Source organism: Rhinatrema bivittatum, chromosome 16, assembly GCF_901001135.1.
Source record: "Rhinatrema bivittatum chromosome 16, aRhiBiv1.1, whole genome shotgun sequence".
Lineage (NCBI taxonomy): Eukaryota > Metazoa > Chordata > Amphibia > Gymnophiona > Rhinatrematidae > Rhinatrema > Rhinatrema bivittatum.
The window spans coordinates 28791146-28810462 of record NC_042630.1 but is presented as its reverse complement, the minus strand read 5'-3'; the positions used below and the strand labels follow the sequence as shown (position 1 = coordinate 28810462).

General features: G+C 46.4%; 1 protein-coding gene across 5 annotated transcripts in view; it reads left to right on the top strand.

The window, feature by feature from the left end:
• The window catches only part of GON4L (gon-4 like), a 113825-nt gene that overhangs the window by 24632 nt on the left and 69876 nt on the right, over positions 1 to 19317 (top strand). For all 5 annotated transcript variants that reach the window (XM_029581253.1, XM_029581252.1, XM_029581251.1 and 2 more), the window contains exons 6-11: positions 3242 to 3292; positions 4032 to 4082; positions 4825 to 4920; positions 5597 to 5710; positions 6128 to 6298; positions 15426 to 15618. In XM_029581253.1, the coding sequence (XP_029437113.1) occupies positions 3242 to 3292; positions 4032 to 4082; positions 4825 to 4920; positions 5597 to 5710; positions 6128 to 6298; positions 15426 to 15618 (676 nt within the window). The remainder of the gene's footprint in view (positions 1 to 3241; positions 3293 to 4031; positions 4083 to 4824; positions 4921 to 5596; positions 5711 to 6127; positions 6299 to 15425; positions 15619 to 19317) is intronic.

The following is a 19317-nucleotide window of genomic DNA, read 5'->3' as shown; positions in this document are numbered from 1 at the left end:
TTGCTTCTTGTTGTGCCCTGGTAGTTCGTTCTTGCCTATTCCTCTCTCAGGAGGTGGATGACTCGAGGGTGAATTCTAGAGCGGTTTTGGAACCCACTGCCTCCTTTTCAGACGATGTGGGCTCGGATCTAGTCCGTACTTTGGCCAAAGGAGTGTCCTCAATGTTGGTGGCCAGAAGACAGCTATGGTTGTGAAATAGGTCAGCAGATGCAACCTCCAAGGCAAATCTTACAAAGATGTCCTTTAAAGGATCACTCCTTTTTGGAAGCAAATTGGAAAAGCTGGCCAGTAAATTGGGCGAATCTAAAGTTCCCTGGCTACCAGAAGATAAGAGAAAGCAGTTACAGCACCCCTCACCTATGAGGGGTCGATCCAGGGGCTCTCAACACTTTTGTCCCTACAGAAACTCGACATTTCAGAGGTCTCGGCCCTTTGGGAGGTCTCAGTCCTTTCGTAGTCAACAGCCCAAGAGAGGGGCAGGCTCAGGTTCAGGTTTGTCCCAACCCCCCAATGAAAATTTGCCAACACACCCTCGGAACAAGAAGACAGGGGGCCAACTGTCCCTCTTCTACCAGAGATGGGTCGAGATCTCTTCGGACAAATGGGTCATACGAGAAGGATACGAGCTGGAATTTCACAGCACTTCTTGGAACGAATTCATGATGTCTCTTTGCCACTTTCAGCACAAGAAGCAGGCAGGGAGACTACTCTTTTGAGGCTCCTCAGGTTGAGGAATCCCAGTACCTGCGCCCCAGGAAAATACGTGGCATTATTCCATCCTACACAAGAAGAGAAGGTTCCTTTCATTCCATCCTGGACCTTGAGCATCAGCCGAAATCTACAAGTGAATAATTTCTGTATGGAAACTTTATGCTCCGTGATAAAGGCCATACAATCGGGACAGTTCTTAACCTTCCTGGACCTATCCGAGGCCTATCTACATATTCCAATCCATCAAGAACACCAATGTTTCCTAGGCTTTGCAGTACTAGGTCACCATTATCAGTTCTGGGCTCTGCGCTTTGGCCTAGCCACTGCCCCCAGAACATTTTCCAAGATTATGGTGGTCGTAGTGGCAGCATTGAGAAAATAGGGAATCCTGAGGCACCCCTACTTGGATGACTAGTTGATCCGAGCTAAGTCCATGGAAGAGAGTCTCTGGGTGACTAACAGGGTGACCTCCTTGCTTCAGGAACTCAATTGGGTCGTAAACCGGGACAAAAGCAGTCTCAAGCCCTCCCAGTGCTTGGAATATCTTAAAACCAAGCAGGGCAAGTTCTTCCTTCCGACCACGTGGATAAGGGAGTTGATGTCCCTAGTGCTTCAGTTGATAAGCATGATACGCCCGATGGTGTGGAGCTATCTCAGAGTTCTCGGTTTGATAGCACAACCCTGGAGGTAGTGACGTGGGTGCCGGCACACATGTGACCACTTTAACACTCACTACTGTCACATTGGAACCCGCACTCTCAAGACTATATTCGATTTGCCTCCACTTACCAATGGGAGTACGCTCTCGGCTCCAGTGGTGGCTACAGGAAGTTCATCTACCCCTATCCTCTCCGAACTGGCTGGTCCTCAAAACAGATGCAAGCCTCCAGGGCTGGGGAGCTCACTGGCAGGAAATGACGGCTCAGGGATGTTGGACTGAGGAAGTGGCCCTTTGGATCATCAACCGTCTGGAAGCCCGGGCAGTTCAATTGGCGTGTCTACAAGTCAACCACAGACTCCAGGGTCAAGAGGTCTGGGTAATGTTGGACAACCCAACGACAGTAGCCTACATCAACAGCCAGGGTGGAACCAAGAGTCAGCAAGTGTGACAGGAGATAGACCTCCTTATGAAATGGGCGGAAATACATCTACAGATGATAGCCTCTCACATCGCAGGAAAAGACAACGTCGGAGCAGACTTTCTAAGCAGAGAGAGTCTGGATCCAGGAGAGTGGGAGTTGTCAGCCAAAGCCCTTCAGTTGATAGTAGATTGCTGGGGTCTCCTGTCAGTCGATCTGCTGGCTGCATCTCACAATGCGAAGATTCCCCGATTTTTCAGTTGCAGAATAGATCAGTGGTCTCTGGGGATCGACACACTCATTCAGACCTGGCCAGAAGAAGAGTTGCTGTATGTCTTCCCTCCGTGGCCCCTGCTGGGCAGGGTTATTCACGGAATCAAGCTCCACAGGGGATGTCCTAGTAGCTCCAGATTGTCCCAAGCGCCTGTGGTATGCGGACATGCAGAGACTCCTGGTGGAGATCCCCCTGTGCCTTCCACCGCACAGGGACCTGCTACAGCAGGAACCGGTCCTTCACAGGATCTGACTCTATTCTGTCTTATGGTCTGGCTCTTGAGAGGACTCGCCTGATGAAGCGAAGATATTTGGCAGCAGTAATTGTACCTTACTGTGCGCACAGAAGTTCTCTACTTCCCTAGCGTATATGCGAGTTGGGAGAGTATTTGAGGCCTGGTGCGAGGAACGCAGTGTTTCCCCTCAGATGGTCAAACCTCACTAATTTTGGAATTTTTGCATGATGGCTCGAATAAAGGTTTCACCCTTAACTCCTTGAAGGTCCAGGTAATGGCTCTCTCCTGTTTCAGGGGCAAGGTGAATGGAATCCACCTGTCGGCTCATCTGGACATGGCTCGTTTTCTGAAACGGGTGAAGCACTTCCGGCCACCCCTACTGTGGCCGGTTCCCTTGTGGAGTCTTAACCTAGTATTGGGAGTTTTTGGCAGAGCCTTCCTTTCGGCCACCGTGCAGTCTTTCCTTGTGTTTATTAACCCTGAAAACAGTGTTCCTGGTGGCTATGTGCCCGGCATGTCGCATCTCTGAACTACAGGCATTGTTGTGTTGGGAACCGTTCCTCCGGATAACTCTAGGAACGTTATAGCTTCGTACCGGTCCATCCTTTTGCCCATGGTAGTCTTGGACTTTCATTTGAATCAGTCCATTTCATTGCCATCCCTACATAAGCACAAGGATGCGGAAGAATACTACCTCCACCGCCATTTGAATGTCAGTAGGCTTTTAGTGCAGTATCTGGACGTTTCAGAACCAGGGAGCATAACCCATTGGTCCTGAGTCCATCTGTCTACACTAAGGAAAACAAAATTATCAGGTATGTAATTTCTCCATTAAAAGTATGGACATCAGCAGCAAGGAGGAGATGCTTAATGCAAAAATCTTATTGAAACTTCTTAGTGTAAATAAATGCTTGACCTTTTCTCATACCCTGATAATTTTAGGAGCCCAAGATGACTCGTTCAAAACTGAAGGAAGTTGTGGAAAAAGGAGTGGTGAGTTTGGCTCTTGCTTTTCTTGGGGCATTGCATCTTGGAGGAGGCTGTCTGAGTGCCCTTTAAGCACAGAAAATGGAGAGGGACTACTTTGTGTCTCAGCCAATGCTAAACCAAGTGACCTAGGCCAGTGTTTCTCAAGCCAGTTCTGGAGTACCCTCTAGCCAATCTCGTTTTCAGGTCATCCACAATGACCATGCATGAAAGAAAATTTACAGGCAATGCCTCCATTGTATGCAAATTATCTCATGCATATTCATTGTGGATCTCATGAAGACCAGACTGGCTAGGAGCTACTCCAGGATTGAATAGAAATGCTGGCTTAGGCAGCCGCAGCTTCTGAGAGTCTGGCACTGCTCCTTTAGTGACAAACTAAAGGCCGGCTGCATTGTGCTTTCTCAGCCAAACGAGGTTGCTGTGTATGTGGTCCTATGAGGGGTTTTATATATTTGCTTTCCTTATTGCTTGCAAAGAATGAATTTTTGTCTGTCAGTAAGGTTTTTGTGTCTTAGAATTCATTGTCCCCTGTTGCTTGTGATGTTGGAGCAGCAGAGTGCAATGTGATTGGCTGAGGCATCTGACTTCTGAGGATCTTCTGCACTGCTAGAGAGGCTCAGAGGAAACGTATACAGCAAGAATGAGCTGTGTGCTTAGAATTCACTTAAAGCAATTTTGTCAAACAGCTTTTATTGCTCATGGTTTGGGTTTTAATTTATTTTTTTAATGTTTACACCCTCAGGTGATCCCCACATGGAATATTTCGCCAATTAAGAAGGCTAATGAGATTAAGGTAAGTCAGGGTAGGGCTGGTACTGCTTTAACCCATGAGCTAAGCCTTCCCAACTTGGGGGAACAGCTGATCCTTCTGACTATGCAGTACATGCCTGTATGCACTCCACTTGTGCACCTCTGGCTGTCTCCTCTTCCCCTCGCTCCCCGAAGAGGCCGCCCGCTCCCAAATCCTTGGGCACAATTCAGAGCACTTAGCTGGTCCATTGCTAGCACTGTGCAGAGGCCAGAGAGGGCTAATGTGGTCTAAGCAAGGCGTGCAAGCCAATGAGAGTTCTTTGGCACTTAAGGTCCTGCTGGGAGGTTTGATTTAATTCCTGTAAATTGGCCATTGAAGTGGAGTAATCATGTAAAAGATATTGTAAAGTCTGTAGTGTCATGTTGTCCTCACTGGCCCTCTTTCTACCCCTCCTCCTTCCCTCCCCCACGTATCTTGAGTGCAAAGGGTGCTCTTGAGGGTGACCGCAGCATCTCTGGATGCCTTTCGGCAGGACCCATCTACCAGACTCTGACAATTGGTTTGCCCACAAGGATGATCTGGCTGCTTCCCCATTGTCAAACTTCTTTTCCCTGTGTCTGACCACCCCTTGACCTGCCCCTGCCCCAGTGATGGTGTCCTGTTCCTTCAGTGGCAGCACCCATGCATCCACATCTTCCTGAGCCCAATTCCCTTTTTCTGTTTTATTAACCCTTAAAGCAAAGTGAGTTCTCTTTTGTGTAATATTCTCTTTTCACTGCTCTAGCCCCCTCAGTTTGTGGATATACCTCTTGAAGAGGAGGATTCGTCTGATGAGGAATACCAGCCAGAGGAGGATGAGGAGGATGAAACTGCCGAAGAGGTCTGGTCTTCTGACTGCAGCTGAATCTAGCTTTACCTTTCTTTGCCTTTTGGTATGGCCTGGGGCAGGCTGGGTGTCCAAGGAAGATGCTGAGGGATGGGCTGACCCTACCATATCTCTGCTTTCAGGGGTCGACACACTGTCTCAAGGGGCTGCTTTCTCTTTTTTATTTTTATTGTTTATTGCTTTTTTTATACCGACGTTCGTTTGCACATCACATTGGTTTACAGAGAACTAAATAGGAACAAAACTGGCATCAGAAAATAGAAGTTACATCTAAAAATTTCAAACAATTTCAAGGTTACAACAACCAGTCGAGATAAAAAAGGGGGGAATAGGGTATAAAGGAGAAGTAAATTATTAGTAGAAATATAAATTTATGTAAATCTTATTGGTATATAGGAGAACTGAGTAAAATGGTGGGAATAAAGTGGCTCGTGGTTGCGGAGGGAGTTGCAAGCTTCCAGTGCATCTTTCTGTCTTACTCTCCTCCCTCTCTCTCCATCACCACCTCCTGAAGCTGCTTTCTCACCAAGTCCATCTTCATTCTGCAAAACCTTTTCCTTCCAGCCCTGTGTCGTTATGGCAAGAAACTTTGACTAGAACTTGTCCTGATGGTCTCGGTACTTGTGCATTAATGAGTGTGTGTATTTGTGTGCTGACGGACTGATTGCAGAGTTTATTGGAAAGCGACGTCGAGAGCATCTCCTCCCCGAACAGTACGAAAGGCTTGAAGACCAGAGCGTCTGAGCTGGTGGAGACAGACGAGGAAGGTGGCATGCCACCTGAGGTAAAGAGGTTTCTTTTATTGATATCACCTTCTGCAGATCAGCACAAACAACTGCAGAACAGATGTCGATTTGTGAAATGGGGTGGAAAAGCAGATTGATCTGCATGGGATATTAAGAGACCTGCAGCTGGCATTTAATCACACTGTTTGAGTAAAGTGACATGCGTTCCTTTTGATTTCTGCCAGGAGTTCTCCTCCTTCAGGCCCACTCCTGTTTGCCAGGTATTGACTTTCTCTTCAAGCACCATCCTGGAGGCAGGAGATGCCCTGTCCCTTGTTGTAGCTGTGCCCTCCCTACCCCGTGTCTTGAACCCACCCAGTTACCTGCGAGTGATCCAGTTAGAAGAGCCGAACAATCTCCAGGGATCTGAAGCCCTGGGCACCATCTCCTGTAATGTTCCTCTCTCCTCCCGCCAGGTGAAGCTTTCCGCCCCTCTCCTCCGACACATCAGTGCCGAAGTGGTTCCCATGGGGCCACCTCCCCCTCCGACGAAAGCCCGGCAGAGCAAGGACAGCATGTTCATGGCGAAGCTGCATGCCGTGGATGAAGAGCTGGCCTTCAGCCCAGTCTGCATGGATTCCTTCCAGGTACGGCTCCCTGTAAAACTAAGGCCCTGCTCTGCAGAAGCCTTTCAGCAGTGCGAGCTTCCAGTGCATCTTATTAGGAGGGTTTGGAAGCACCCACTCAACCATGTCTTTGGTGAATGTGGCTACCAGTTCTGGTGCCGGATGAAGGGAGCAGGGGCAATATTATATCTATTCAGTTCCAGTAGGATAAACAGAGGCAAATGGATTTGTTTGCGCACAGAGTCTGTGGCAGAGCCGAGATTAAAAGTCTGACAAAGGGAGGTGAAGTGAGAGGGAAACATCTGTGACGTGACCCTTTCATCCCAGTAAAAAGTAATAAACACCAAACAAGCCTACCATCCACACTTGACACACATATCCAGCATAGCTCTCTGCTTCAACGGCAGGGCAGAAAGACTGATACTTCACGCATATCCAGCATAGCTCTCTGCTTCAACGGCAGGGGAGAAAGTCTGATACTTCACTTTCAATGCATACCCAGCATAACTTTCTGCTTCAACAGCAGGGGGAATGAAGAAAAGTGGATCTATGTACAAACAACAACCAACAAGGACTGAATTACATAGTCTGGGTAAACAAATAAGCATGGGTGTAGCTTGCCTATTGCAGCGGTTACTACCCCTAACTAATTAAGCTAGATATTTCACTTAGATGCAGTTCCAACACGGCTCTCTACATTAATGGTGGGGGTGGAAGGGAAATAGAACCAAAAGGTTACTAAGAGCCAAGAGAAACAGATAAGTATGAGAAAAAAAAAGTGCGAAACTTGCTGGGCAGACTGGATGGGCCGTTTGGTCTTCTTCTGCTGTCATTTCTCTGTTTCTATGACAGTCAATGCACATCAATTAAATGCCCCTCCCCCCCACGTAGCCAGGCCTTAACCTTCCCATGAAATTTGAAGTCCCTTGGAGGGTAAGCTGTGCCAAAGTGGAGGGCTTCCCACATACCACTCAGCATCCATCAAGTAACTGTGAAGCAGGGCAGAAAACTGCAAGCAAAAGTTCACCTGCTTCGCATTATAGCAAGTGGGCAAAATAAGGGAGGAGAGAAAAAGGAGCTGAAGGGTAGATAGAAACCATCGGGGCACCGCAGAAGTGACCCTGAAACAGCGAGCCTCATCCAACTGTTACACATGTGAAAGGTAATTCAAACTAGATTTGGATGCAGAACTTGCCCTCTCTAGCCCCTGTAGCAGAGGCTTTTTGAATAAAAAGGGGTAAGAGGTTTAAGTTCCTTTTTGTTGTTGTTGTTGTTGTTATTTATATTTTATTAAGGAACGAACAGAGAAATACAAATACATATAAGTAACACATCAAATGAGAAGTGCCGAATCAAAAGGGGGTTTAAGTTCTTAACTTTTCTCTTTTAGGGCTGCATTAGGACAGTTCAGTGCCAGCCTTTAAGACCTCTTGTCTTCAGTTCTGACAAGTTTTCCTTTCACTTGTGTCTCTGTAGAACTTGTAAAAACCTCCAAAGAGCTGTAACCAGATTTTGAAAGGAGAGGCTCAATATCCATTCTGTACCCAGCTCTGGGACAAAGGAAATCAGCAACTGTTGATTTCTCAGAAGGGATTTCCAAAGACGTTACAAGTTAGCTCCCAGGTTATAACGTCTGGCTTTTCAGCTTGAGTAGATGACTGGCACAGCAGGTCTTATTTATTTATTTAAAGATGTTATATACTGATGGTCGTTGGGAACATCTCATCGGTTTACATGAAAACAGAATGCAGCAAACATGCTTTACATAAAACAAAGAACTGAAAATAGAAACAGAGAATATGAAGTAGCAAATTTCAGGCTAACGGCACCGTGAAGAGCGGAACTGAAAATGTTTTATATACAAAGTGAACTACTTAAACAATTAAAATTATTACATATAGGGTAAAATTATTGCATTATAGGGTAAAAGACTGCATTGTAAAATATACATATATAGATCTAGGGTGCGAACAGCTGGTTCAGGATCAGGTCATTTATAGGTGTATGTAGGGGAAGCTAGGGTGAGAGGAGGAAAGGGCGATGAAGGGGCCAGAGGAGGGAGGCATTAGGAATCAGCCGTATGCCTTCATTTTGGGATCTGGAAGCATTCAGAAAACTATATTTTTTTAAGTTTAATTTTTAGTTTTCAAAAAAATTATAATTCTTAAGTTTTTTTTTATTTTCAGAACATGCTCGGTATTTTCCATGTTTCTACTCAAAACAGTGGTGTCCTTGATTAGTGCATATTAATAGACTGGGATGCTGTTGCTCAGCACCTGCCACCTTCTTCTGACAAATATCAATGGCTGAATTGTGTAAGACCAAGATTTGGATTCCAGGTCTCCAACAGATCTTGCATGGGCTGTTGGTTAACATTAAGAATAGTATTCCATATGAATTGTAGAGTAACATTTACATGGGACTTGCCAGGTTCTATTCCTCCAAAAAACATGCATCTGCGGCTGCTTGTCTGTTGAAGCACCAGGACTTGCAGCTGACACACTAACCATGGAAATAGCCTGTTCACTTCCTGGTCCAGGAAATTCAGCATCTGAATCAGCACAAACTTCCTTCCCTGTCAGATATTTTGGATTGAAAGGCTTTAGGTGGTGGAGTAACATTGGTTCCGTGTACGTACCCAGATCAGTTCAGACTCCTGGGTTTTGCCTCCCTGCCAGCAGATGGAGACAGACAACGTTTCACTGACACTGTACATAACCCAGTTTGCCACCTGCAGTGTTTCTCTGACTCCAGCAGATGGTAGATGGTGCAGAACCTGCAGTTCTGCAGTCGGGAGACTTTTTGGATTTATGAGCCTTCCTCCCAGGGTCCTAGTTGGTCCTTCCCTGTCTGATTGGGGGTTGGTGACCCTTTGGTGGTACGCTCGCTCCTTTCATCCTTGGGGTGTAAATCTGGTGGTCCAGATCCCTCCCCTTCACAAGGCTCAGGAGGCAGCTATATACTCAGGGCAGCTGTTTTCTTTTAGTCATCCCTTTATTTAATTTGGCTGATTTTCTTTTTGCTCTGTGTTCCATTCTGGGGAGTAGGTATTGTAAGTTTGGTAAAGTTTTGAAGAAAAAGAAGAAGGTCTGGCTTTTTTCTGATCTGCTATGGGGCCTGCATGCCTGGAACCTGAGCCTCTGCACCAAAGGAAAGTATTGGTTTCTATGGATCTTTATTTGTTCTCAGAGAGTAAAAAAAAAAAAAAAAGAGAACAAGGAACTAGGTAGAGGAATCTGTGTAGCAGTGATGTTCCAGGGGGGAAGCTACCTTAGCAGCTCGGGGAGCTCAGCGATGGGGTTTTTCAGCAGCTTCTCTGCCTGTGGAGGAGTACAGGTGTTGGCTCCATGGGGCTGAGGGACTGTTCCCCTGCTTGCTGGTGGTGCCGTGGGTGCAAGGGAGGAACAGCGTGTGCGTGCCGCAAAAGCATTCGGGGGGTCTGCATGACTGCATCTGTAGAAAAAGCCTCACAAATAATGGAAACGGCGGCCATTTTGGATCAGAAGAGCGTACAAGGACATGCTACAAACCCAGCCTGCCAAAACCTCTCTTAGGAAACGCGCCCTTTCCACAGCTGGCCCCTCACTTTGGAACACGCTCCCTCCAGACCTCCGCCAAGAACCCTGCCTTTTGGTATTCAAAAAGAAGCTAAAGACATGGCTGTTTAGCCAAGCGTTCCCTGATAGCTAAGAGCTGATGAATAGAGCTTTACAGACCCTGGTCCACCAACCCCACTGTAAATATGTTTTGAATCGTTTAGGCTTTGAATTATACTTCTTTTTGCTAATCATGTTTTTGAATTGCATTCCATTGGTTTCTCTGTAAGTTTCAGTTTTCAACTACTGTTTCAATGTATTCCGCCCCTGAGGCGACAGTTCAGTTCTCTGTAAACCGGTGCGATATGTATTCTATACAGGAACATCGGTATATAAAAATTAAAAATAAATAAATATAAATAAATTCCCTAGCAGTTTCGGTGTGAGAGACAGAGGAATCTCCTCTTCAACTATCGCCGGCAGTTCCCTGTCCCACAGAGGTGCAGAGAGGCACTTGCACTGAAGAGAAGTAGAGGTCTTCTGCTGGTTTTAATTTGCTTATGTGCAAAGCCTGTTTAGCGAGATGCTGGCTCTTGGCCCCGGTCTCCATGGATTCTCGGCCAGTCAAGAGGCCTGAGTTGTTGAGAAGCTCTTCAGGCCAAATGATTTTCGGTGCCAGATGTTAAACGTATCCGGGCCTAAACACGCTGAAGGTGCAGGCAGGCTTTACTTAGCTGTATGGTAGACCATTGCAGCGGTCCTTTTCTCGCGTGCATAGGCGTGTCCGTGTATTTTCACTGTGTGGCAGTTGCATGTGCTGGGACCTATGTGCATAAGGCCACGGCCTAGATTTGAGCATATACGTCTATGACCTAGACTTGAGCTTGTATTTGCACTGGTACTTGTGCGCGTACGACCGCAGCCTAGTCGAGCATGTATTTGCAAGCGTCCTGGAGGAGTGTGTGTGTACACCCAGGTGGGATTGGTGTGCGCGCAGGAGGCCACGTAGAGCCAAAGTTCGAAGACTAGGTGCCGGGGACGAACAGGTCCAAGCGCTTTGCTATCTGTGAGACTTGCCATCTGATAGCAATTCAAACCTCACTTTCTCTCCGTTTGTGTCAGTGCTGTTTAGATGCTCAAAGCGATTTGACTACTACAGCTTTTGCCCATGTTGGGCCGTCCCCTTGTTCTACGGTGTCTCTGAAGGGAGAGATGGAGTGGGAGGTGAGGCAATTGTCAGCTCTCCTCCCTTGTTCCCGAGGGCAGAAGCTTCCCTGAGAGAAGTTGGAGAGGCAAAGTTGGGTCTATGGGCTCTGGTATAGATCCATCCTCCTCCTCCTGGGTGAAATGTTTCCAGGGCCTGCAATCCTTTCTGCAGGGGTGCCCAGCAAAGGGATCGCATGCTCGGGCCTCCCATTTGTCAGTCACGGCATGCAAATGCCATAGGGAGGCTGTCCCTGGTAATGTTCAAGGGAGTGTGGATCATGAGACATCGGAGGATTCCAATGGGGAATTGGCTTTCTCACCTCTAGAAGAGGGAGAAATTGCATGTGATTGAGAGCCGCTTCGAACTCTGCTCAGATTTTTCTTTTTTTCACATTGATATCTTGCTGAGTTTGTTGGCTCAGACTCTGAACATGCTTGTTGTGGCCGGAGGTCAATTTTAAATTAAGCATCTTGGTTTTTTTCCCCCTTTATTCACTTCAAGAGATATTGGATTTAAAGAAGGTAAATGCAACTCTTTAGGTTCCCTGTTTTCCACATGGAAACTCTGCGGTCCAACTTTGAGGTTCGTCATAGCGGTGGTACGCAAGGGAGACTTCTTGGCATCGCTCGCCTTGAGGTGTATCTGTACATAACCATTAGGCGGAGCACCAGAGATTCCTGAGGTTCATGGTCCTAAGGGAACATTTTCGGTTTCGAGCCCTTCCCTTCGGCTGGCAACGGCTCCACATACCTTCACCAAGATGATAGTGGTGGGGGAAGCCGCATTGCGAAAGGAAGATGTTTTGATGTATCCGTATCTGGATGACTGGTTTATTCATGCAAAATCAGATGACCTCTGTTGACAATCAATACAAAAGGTACCGATGCACTTGAAGTCTCTAGGATGGGTGGTGAACCTAGCAATGAGCCATTTAGTCCTCTTACAAACTCTGGAGTATCTGGAAGCTCAGTTCGACACACTGGTGCAGAGAGTGTTTCTCACAGAGATTGCTGAAATTGCAGAGTCAGATTAGGCTTCTGCTAGAGCTTTCGGTGCCTAGGGTCTAGGACTATTTACAGGTCTGGGTTTTATGACATTGAGTGTTCGCACATATGCACCCTCAGGGGGCTCTTCTCCCGCTGGAATCCGTTATTGGAAGAGTTTCAACTTCCTCGTCGGTTAGAGGGGGAAGCCAGAGATGGTCCTTTGTGGTGCTTACTTGCACCAATCTCAAGTGTAGTGTGGAATTGGAGATTCTGAATTGGGTAATAGCCACCACTGATGCAAGCCTCTCCGGATGGAGGGCTGTGTGGCAAGATCAGTCTGTGCAGGGCCAGTGGTTGAAACAGGAGGCCTTGTGACCTGTCAATCGGTTAGAGACAAGTGTGGAGCATTTCATGTTGCTTGCCTGTCTGCCAAGGTTACTCAGCCTTCCAGTACAGATTCTAATAGACAATGTGACGATGGTGGACTACATCAACTGTCAAGACGGAACCAAGAATCAGGCAGCGGCTCGAGAGGTCCGGGCTTTGATTCTCTAGGCAGAACAGCACTTGGAGCGGTTGACAGTGTCTCACATCGCCAGAGTGAACAACATTCAGGCGGACTTTATCAGTCAGAGAAAGTTAGACCCCGGGGAATGGGAGCTGTCTGAGGCAGCGATGTGTCTCATTCACGGAAGATGGTGGTATCCCAACCAAAGAGAATACCAAGGCATTGTGGTTTTACAGCCACTGAACAGAACACTGTAAAAGGAATCTGAGCTCTGGTGCTGCTGTGGATTTGAGGGATTCTTCTTTGTCTTCCCTCCCATGGCCTCTGGTGGACAAGGGATTACGGCGGATAGAGAAACATCCAGGCAACGTGATCCTGGTAGCCCCAAAGTGGCCACGTCGACCTTGCTTCCCAGATCTGATCAGCATGGTCCTAGTCGGGCTCCTGAGGTTCGGACTTTGTTTGACTGTTTTCCACCGGGGCCCAATATTTTTGGGTCAGGCGGCTCACTTTCTCATGGCTTCGCTTCTGAGAGGAGACAATGGAGATGGAGGAGATATTCCAAAGTGGTTATTTCCACCTTCGACATCCTTGATATATGTGCGGATTTGGAGGATCTTCGAGTCCTGGTCTGCTGTTGATGGAGTGCAGCCTCAGTCTGTTCAGGCTATGGTGTCACATATTTTGGCTTTTCTACAAAGAGGTTCTGGTCAGGGGACTGGCCTTTAACTCTGAGTGTCCAGGTAAGACATTGGGTTGCCTCCGGGATAAGGTGCGAGGGTCTCCTCTGTCTGCACATCCAGATGTTCTATGGTTCTTTCAGGGAGCTAAGAACTTGTGTCCTCTGGTGCGGAACATTTGTTCATCTTGGAATCTGAATCTAGTCCTTAGAGGATTGCGTGAGGCTCGGTTTGAACCACTAAAGAGAGCTACGGTTAAGGACTTGACTCTTAGTAGTTTTCTTGGTAGCTATATGTTCAGCCAGGAGAACTTTAGAGCTCCAGGTGCTGTTGTGTTGAGATTTCTTCCTACAGATGTCTGATTTGGGGGTTTCTTTATGCATAGTGCCTTCTTTTCTGCCTGAGGAAGTCTTGGTGTTCCATCTTAGTTAGACAGTAGAGCTTTTGTGGATTTGGATTCCTCTACACCTCACGCTGGGGAGGTTAGGCTCTTAGATTGGGGGCATGAATTTTTGAGGTATCTAAAGGTCACTTACAATTTCCATAGATTGCATCTCCTCTTTGTAGATCGGATCACCTCTTTGTACTGTGGAGTGGTCCAGAGAAGGGAAATAAATCATCTAAGGCTACAGTTGTGTGGTGGCTGAAGGAAGCAATTGACTCGACTTACATTTCTAAAGGGTGCCTGCTGCTGGGGGGTATAGGGGCACACTTGATGCGTTCTCAGGCGACTTCCTGGGCTGAGTCACATCAGGTGTCCCTGCCTGAAATTTGATGGGTGGCTACTGGGAGGTCGTTGCCCGCTTTTGCTAGGCATTATCGCTTGGATGTCAGGGCCCCCTCTTCCATGTGCTTTAGTGAGAGTGTTCTTTTTTTTGTAAATGGTACTTTATTTATATGATTTGTGATATTTACAGCAACAAGTGTAACAGAATAGGATATATACCACAATGATAACATATACATACACTTTATTAATAAGTTTGTATTAAAGTGTTAGTGAGAGTATTCTACGAGCGGAGCTCTCTGGGTACATCCCAGGATTCTGGACTGATCTGAAAACGTACAGGGAAAGGAAAATTGGTTCTTACCTGCTAATTTTGTTCCTGTAGTACCACAGATCAGTCCACATACCTGCCCTTTTTCTGGGAGGGAGAATCTGCCACTCGTATTGTTGCTTTGTACATAGTGTGGAGTTGTTGGAGGTTTTCAGTACAGATAATTTATGTTAAATTTGGGAAGCGAGTTTTCCATTGTCTTTTTGGGCAACTTCACCTTCTTCCAGCTCGTTGGAGGGGGAGGGAGTTTGCTTAGATGTTTGTTTAGAAATGTATGGTTGTTGCTGTCATCTTGGCTTGGGTCCAGGTCAATACTGAGGGACTGCAGGTGACATACTAGGTTATGTACAGGGTTAGTGAAACTTTGTCTCCATCTGCTGGAAGGGAGGCAAAACCCAGGAGTCTGGACTGATTTGTGGTACTGCAGGAATGAAAATTAGCAGATAAGAACCAATTTTCCCTTCTGGACAATTCATCCAACACCTCTATGGCCACCACCATGTTTTTCGGTTCCAGAGCCCATACAACGAACAAATCCATCGGGCTAACGTGTGCTGTTGCCACCAGGGCCTCTGCTACTTTTTCTGGTCCCAGGACAACAATTCATAGGGCCCTCATGCGTGCGCTGAATTGCGTTCTCTGAAGGAAACACTTGCTGTCTGTGTTTGTGCTTCAGTATACAACATGCTAGTGAAATAGGGTTTAGGGTACCCCCTCGGATTGTGAACCTACCCAAACCTTACTATTATGAAATACAGAGTCTGTTTTTAAAAGCAGCGGAAGAAATAACAAATGATCTTCAGAAACCGACTGCGTTGGCAGTTTTCTGTCATTGGAATTCCTTTCAGGTTTTGGGTTACTCAGTCTTTATTTGCTAAATTAGTTTATCTAACTCTCCCCTCTCCCAAATTATTTAATGTTATGGTTTTATTGGCATTAATTATTTGATTTCATAATGTTCTACAGAAAGCTGTAAAATTCTTTAGGGAACATTTTGAGCCTGCTGAAAGAAGGATTACATTAAAAGAAAAATTAACTCTTCCCCCCCTCCCCAAAAGAAAAGCCCAGAAAACGATGTGAAGAGAAGCTGTCTTCTTTTGATTTGCCAGAACCACTCGGTCTTCAGAGTCTGGAAGTAATTTCTCCTCTTTTCTCTTTCCCAATGACCTGCAGCCTCTGGATGCCAGCCTCATTGCCTTCCGTACCCGGTCCAAGAGACCTCTGAAGAACGTCCCACTTGGGCAGCTGGAGGCCGAACTCCGTGCCCCAGACATCACTCCGGACATGTATGACCTGAGCACTGCCGATGACGAGGACTGGAAGAAGTGGTTACAGGGACTGATGACAGACGATGCCGGGAACGAGGGTGAGTGCTCTGTTCTCAAGTGTGGGAGACTCGGCAGCCTGCTAATGTGCTGGAGGGGATTCTCGGGACCCCTTTGCTAAATTGTTTTATGATAAAGTGCATTGTTTATTTATTTATTTATTCGTTTCTGTATCCCGGCATTCATGTAAAAACATATCACGTCAGTTTACATCCCAGGACAGGCATCAATAAACATATTTGCATTTTTTAAATAAACAATTAAAATGTAAATACATATCTGTTTTGCTTAAAAAAATCTAAAATAAAAATAAGACAACTATACATCAGAAAATAAAATCATAAAAACTATAACAATAAAATAAACACCATCAAAATCTGAGAAGAGCAGATCTGGCAAGAAATAAGTAGCCCATAACTACCTGGAGCCAGTGCCCTTTGCATAACTGACAGGATTTCTTAGTAGTTTTATAATTGCATCCTAATTATTCCCCTTTCATCCCACTCTAAGTACCCCGCAGGAGATGACACAGCATTTCATGTGATACTTCCTACTGTTCCCCAGGGCTTTGAGCCTATGGCAGAATCTGTGGCCAGCTGCAGAATTTGCTGGTGTTCGCTTTTCTCTGAAAGCACTATCAGGCCGATACAGTAAAGTGCGCAGGAGAGCTGGCGCTCCGAGGCGAGCGCCCGCTCTCCCAACGTGTGCCCAGGCCCCTCTCCTGGGCGCGCGATTCAGTATTCAAATGAGGGCCTGCGCTAATAAGGAGGCGCTAGGGACACTAGCGCATCCCTAGAGTCTCATTGGCAGAAGCGGTGACTGTCGGTGGGTTTGACAGCCAATGCTTAATTTTACCGGCGTCGGTTGTTGAACCCTCTGACTGCCACGGGTTTGGAAAACGGACGCCGGCAAAATTGAGCATCTGTTTTCCAATCCGTGGGCAGATTTTTTTTTTTTTTTTAAAGATTTTTATTTTTGGGGCCTCGACTTAATATCGCTATGATATTAAGTCGGAGGGTGTACAGAAAAGCAGTTTTTTCTGCTTTTCTGTACACTTGCCCGGTGCTGTCCGAAATTTCAGAGAGTAAAATGTGCGGCTTGGCTGCATATTTTACTTTCTGTATTTAGGGTGACTAACTAATAGGCTCATCAACTTGTATTTGCATGTGATGTGCGTTATTAGTTTTGGGGGGGTTGGCTGCGCGTTTTCGACGCGCTATTATTACCCCTTACTGTATAAGGAGTAATAATAGCGCGTCGAAAACGCGCATCCAAACGGGGGCTAACAGTGCGCTCGACCTGAGTGCACTGTTCTGTATCGGCCTGTATGAGATAAGGAACGAGTGTCTTCAGAAGCTCTGGTTCCAGGCAGAGGCAGCATTGCTGGGTTTTGTACGATTTCAGGCACTTCTTTAAATCAATTTAATCTGCCTGGGATCGGGCACAGAGGCAGGCTCCGGCTGCTGCTGATGTAGCCTGCTAGGGTAACGGTCGATAAACTCAACAGAAGGTTTTGCAGCATGTAGCCCGGGTCACCACTGAAAGAAGCTGTGATCTACCTGAACCAAGAAATATGGAGTCGGTGGGATAGTGCCAAGCTAGGACTGTTCTGCGCAGCTGAAATTGTCTGACATAGCCAGAGACAAACTCGTAGCTTCTATGGCCTTGACAGACACTTTGTACCTAGTCAAGAAGCACATTCAGTCAGTCAGTGGCTGTACCTCGCCATGTCAGCTGGGCTCTGAATCTGCCCGTTAAGTGGAATGCAGTACCAGTGGACAATGAATGGTATCTGCATTTAAGGCATGAAAAAAGGGGCCGAAGACACAGACCTGAGAGCCTGCCTGCAGAATTCTCCGAGGCTGTGTGCGACGTGCCTTGGCATGCTGGCTCTGGACTATATGGCTGTCGTGAATCTGCCCCCCACCAAAGTCGTCGCTGTTGCTGGACTGCCTTCGTGTCAGCGGTCCTGAGAGCAGACCTTGGACCAGGCAGCCGGGACTACTTCAAGGAAAGTCTAGGCTAGCTTAATCTTTTATGCTGGGTATTCAGATAAGCAATGTAGCTGTAAAGAGCAAGTTGAGATTAAAGAGACCTAAGGTGTATTAAGACTTCTGGACACAGAACTGTTTTCGGTATGTCAAACAACAAACTAAAAGTAACATCTAATATAATTTGTAACTGTTGTGAGCCAGTTCCTGCCACAACCAAACTTTGGATTGAATCAGGATGAGCTTGAAAAGTTACAATTATTTGATGAGCTGGATTGCAAGTTCTGGGTATTTCTGAAAATTCTGTGGAAAGCATGTGTTTCAGACGAACGAGTGAGTGGCAGAAAATAGATGGTCTTTTACATCTATTCATTTATGTACTCTGAAGCCCCTTCTCACTAGCTTGAAGGGCTTCTTGACTCTGAAATAGCTGCGCTCCGCATTCAGTACATGAGAAAAATAAAATCTTCCACTCAGGAGCTACTCAAGCAAATTTTTTTTGGCAAGTGAAGTGATATTTCTTGAGAGGCTGCTCGCCACCGTACTGAAAAAAGGGGTGGAGTCTGGTAAAGCACGGTGAGCGTACGCATAGGAAATCAGGGGGGAGCGGGAGCGTGACTTTTGCATTGTAGATGTTTAAAAACACCGCAGGACTCTGCATTTAAATAACTAGGGTGTCAGTCTGTATTTTAATTAAATTTTCTGATTTATATTCCACCTTTGCTGACTGGTCAGTCACTTGAAAGCAGATTCCATTCAGGTACCTGATCTTTGAAAATGTATTTCCCTTAGCATATATTATGACTGATTTGGTAAAAGCTCTTCCTCGCTGATCTTTCATTAAAAACTATCTGAGGCGTTGGAAAGGACGTTTCCCAGCTGCCTGTCGTACTGCTGCTTACTGCAGTAAAAATCAGGCTGAGATCATCGCTGAGAATAAACAGAACCCCCAGTCAGGCTGCCAAGGCCCCACAGCTCCTCTTGGATGAGGATGTTCTGGAGCCAGTGTCAGGAGGAATGCCAGGACGTGCCCGCCTCGTGAATCCCGAAGGGTGCCAAGAGCAGCGGTGCCTCCATGTGCCGTCCAGGGCACCCAGAGGCACTGGCAAGAGTAGCTTCTGAGAATTGTTTGGTTAGAGGGCAGGTCCATAGTCAGCAATCAGGACTCTTAAAATACAACAAATGGCTTGTGCTTTGGAAGAGGATAAACGCAGTCTGCTAGTAAAGGAATTTTTTGCATTTTTCTAAGCGAGATTTTTGAGATGGGGCAAGAAGGTGCTTTTTGTTCTGTTCTCCCCGATATCTTTGTAGAGCAGTGGTTTCCCAGCCAGTCAGGCTTTCAGGATATCCACAGTGAATATGCATGAGATAAATCTGCATGCACTGCCTCCATTACATACGAGTTTATCTCATGCATATCCATTGTGCATATCTTGAAAACCTGACTGGCTAGGGGGTCCCCCAGAACAGGTTTGGGAACCACTGATGTAGAGCACCGTTTTCAGTCTGTGTTCTTGAACAATAATTTTTATTGACATGAGAACCAGATGTAACGTATTACAGAGTATAACCACATAATAATGCTCCATGTTAATAGCAAAGAACATTTCTTGCCTTAAGGTTAATATTTCCCACTATTTTTTGTTATTAAACCCCTAACGCATAGCCTCATCCATACAGTAGATTTACCTTTCATACTACAGTCATCTCACATCCAACCATGCACAGCATACTGCAAGAAATCCAATC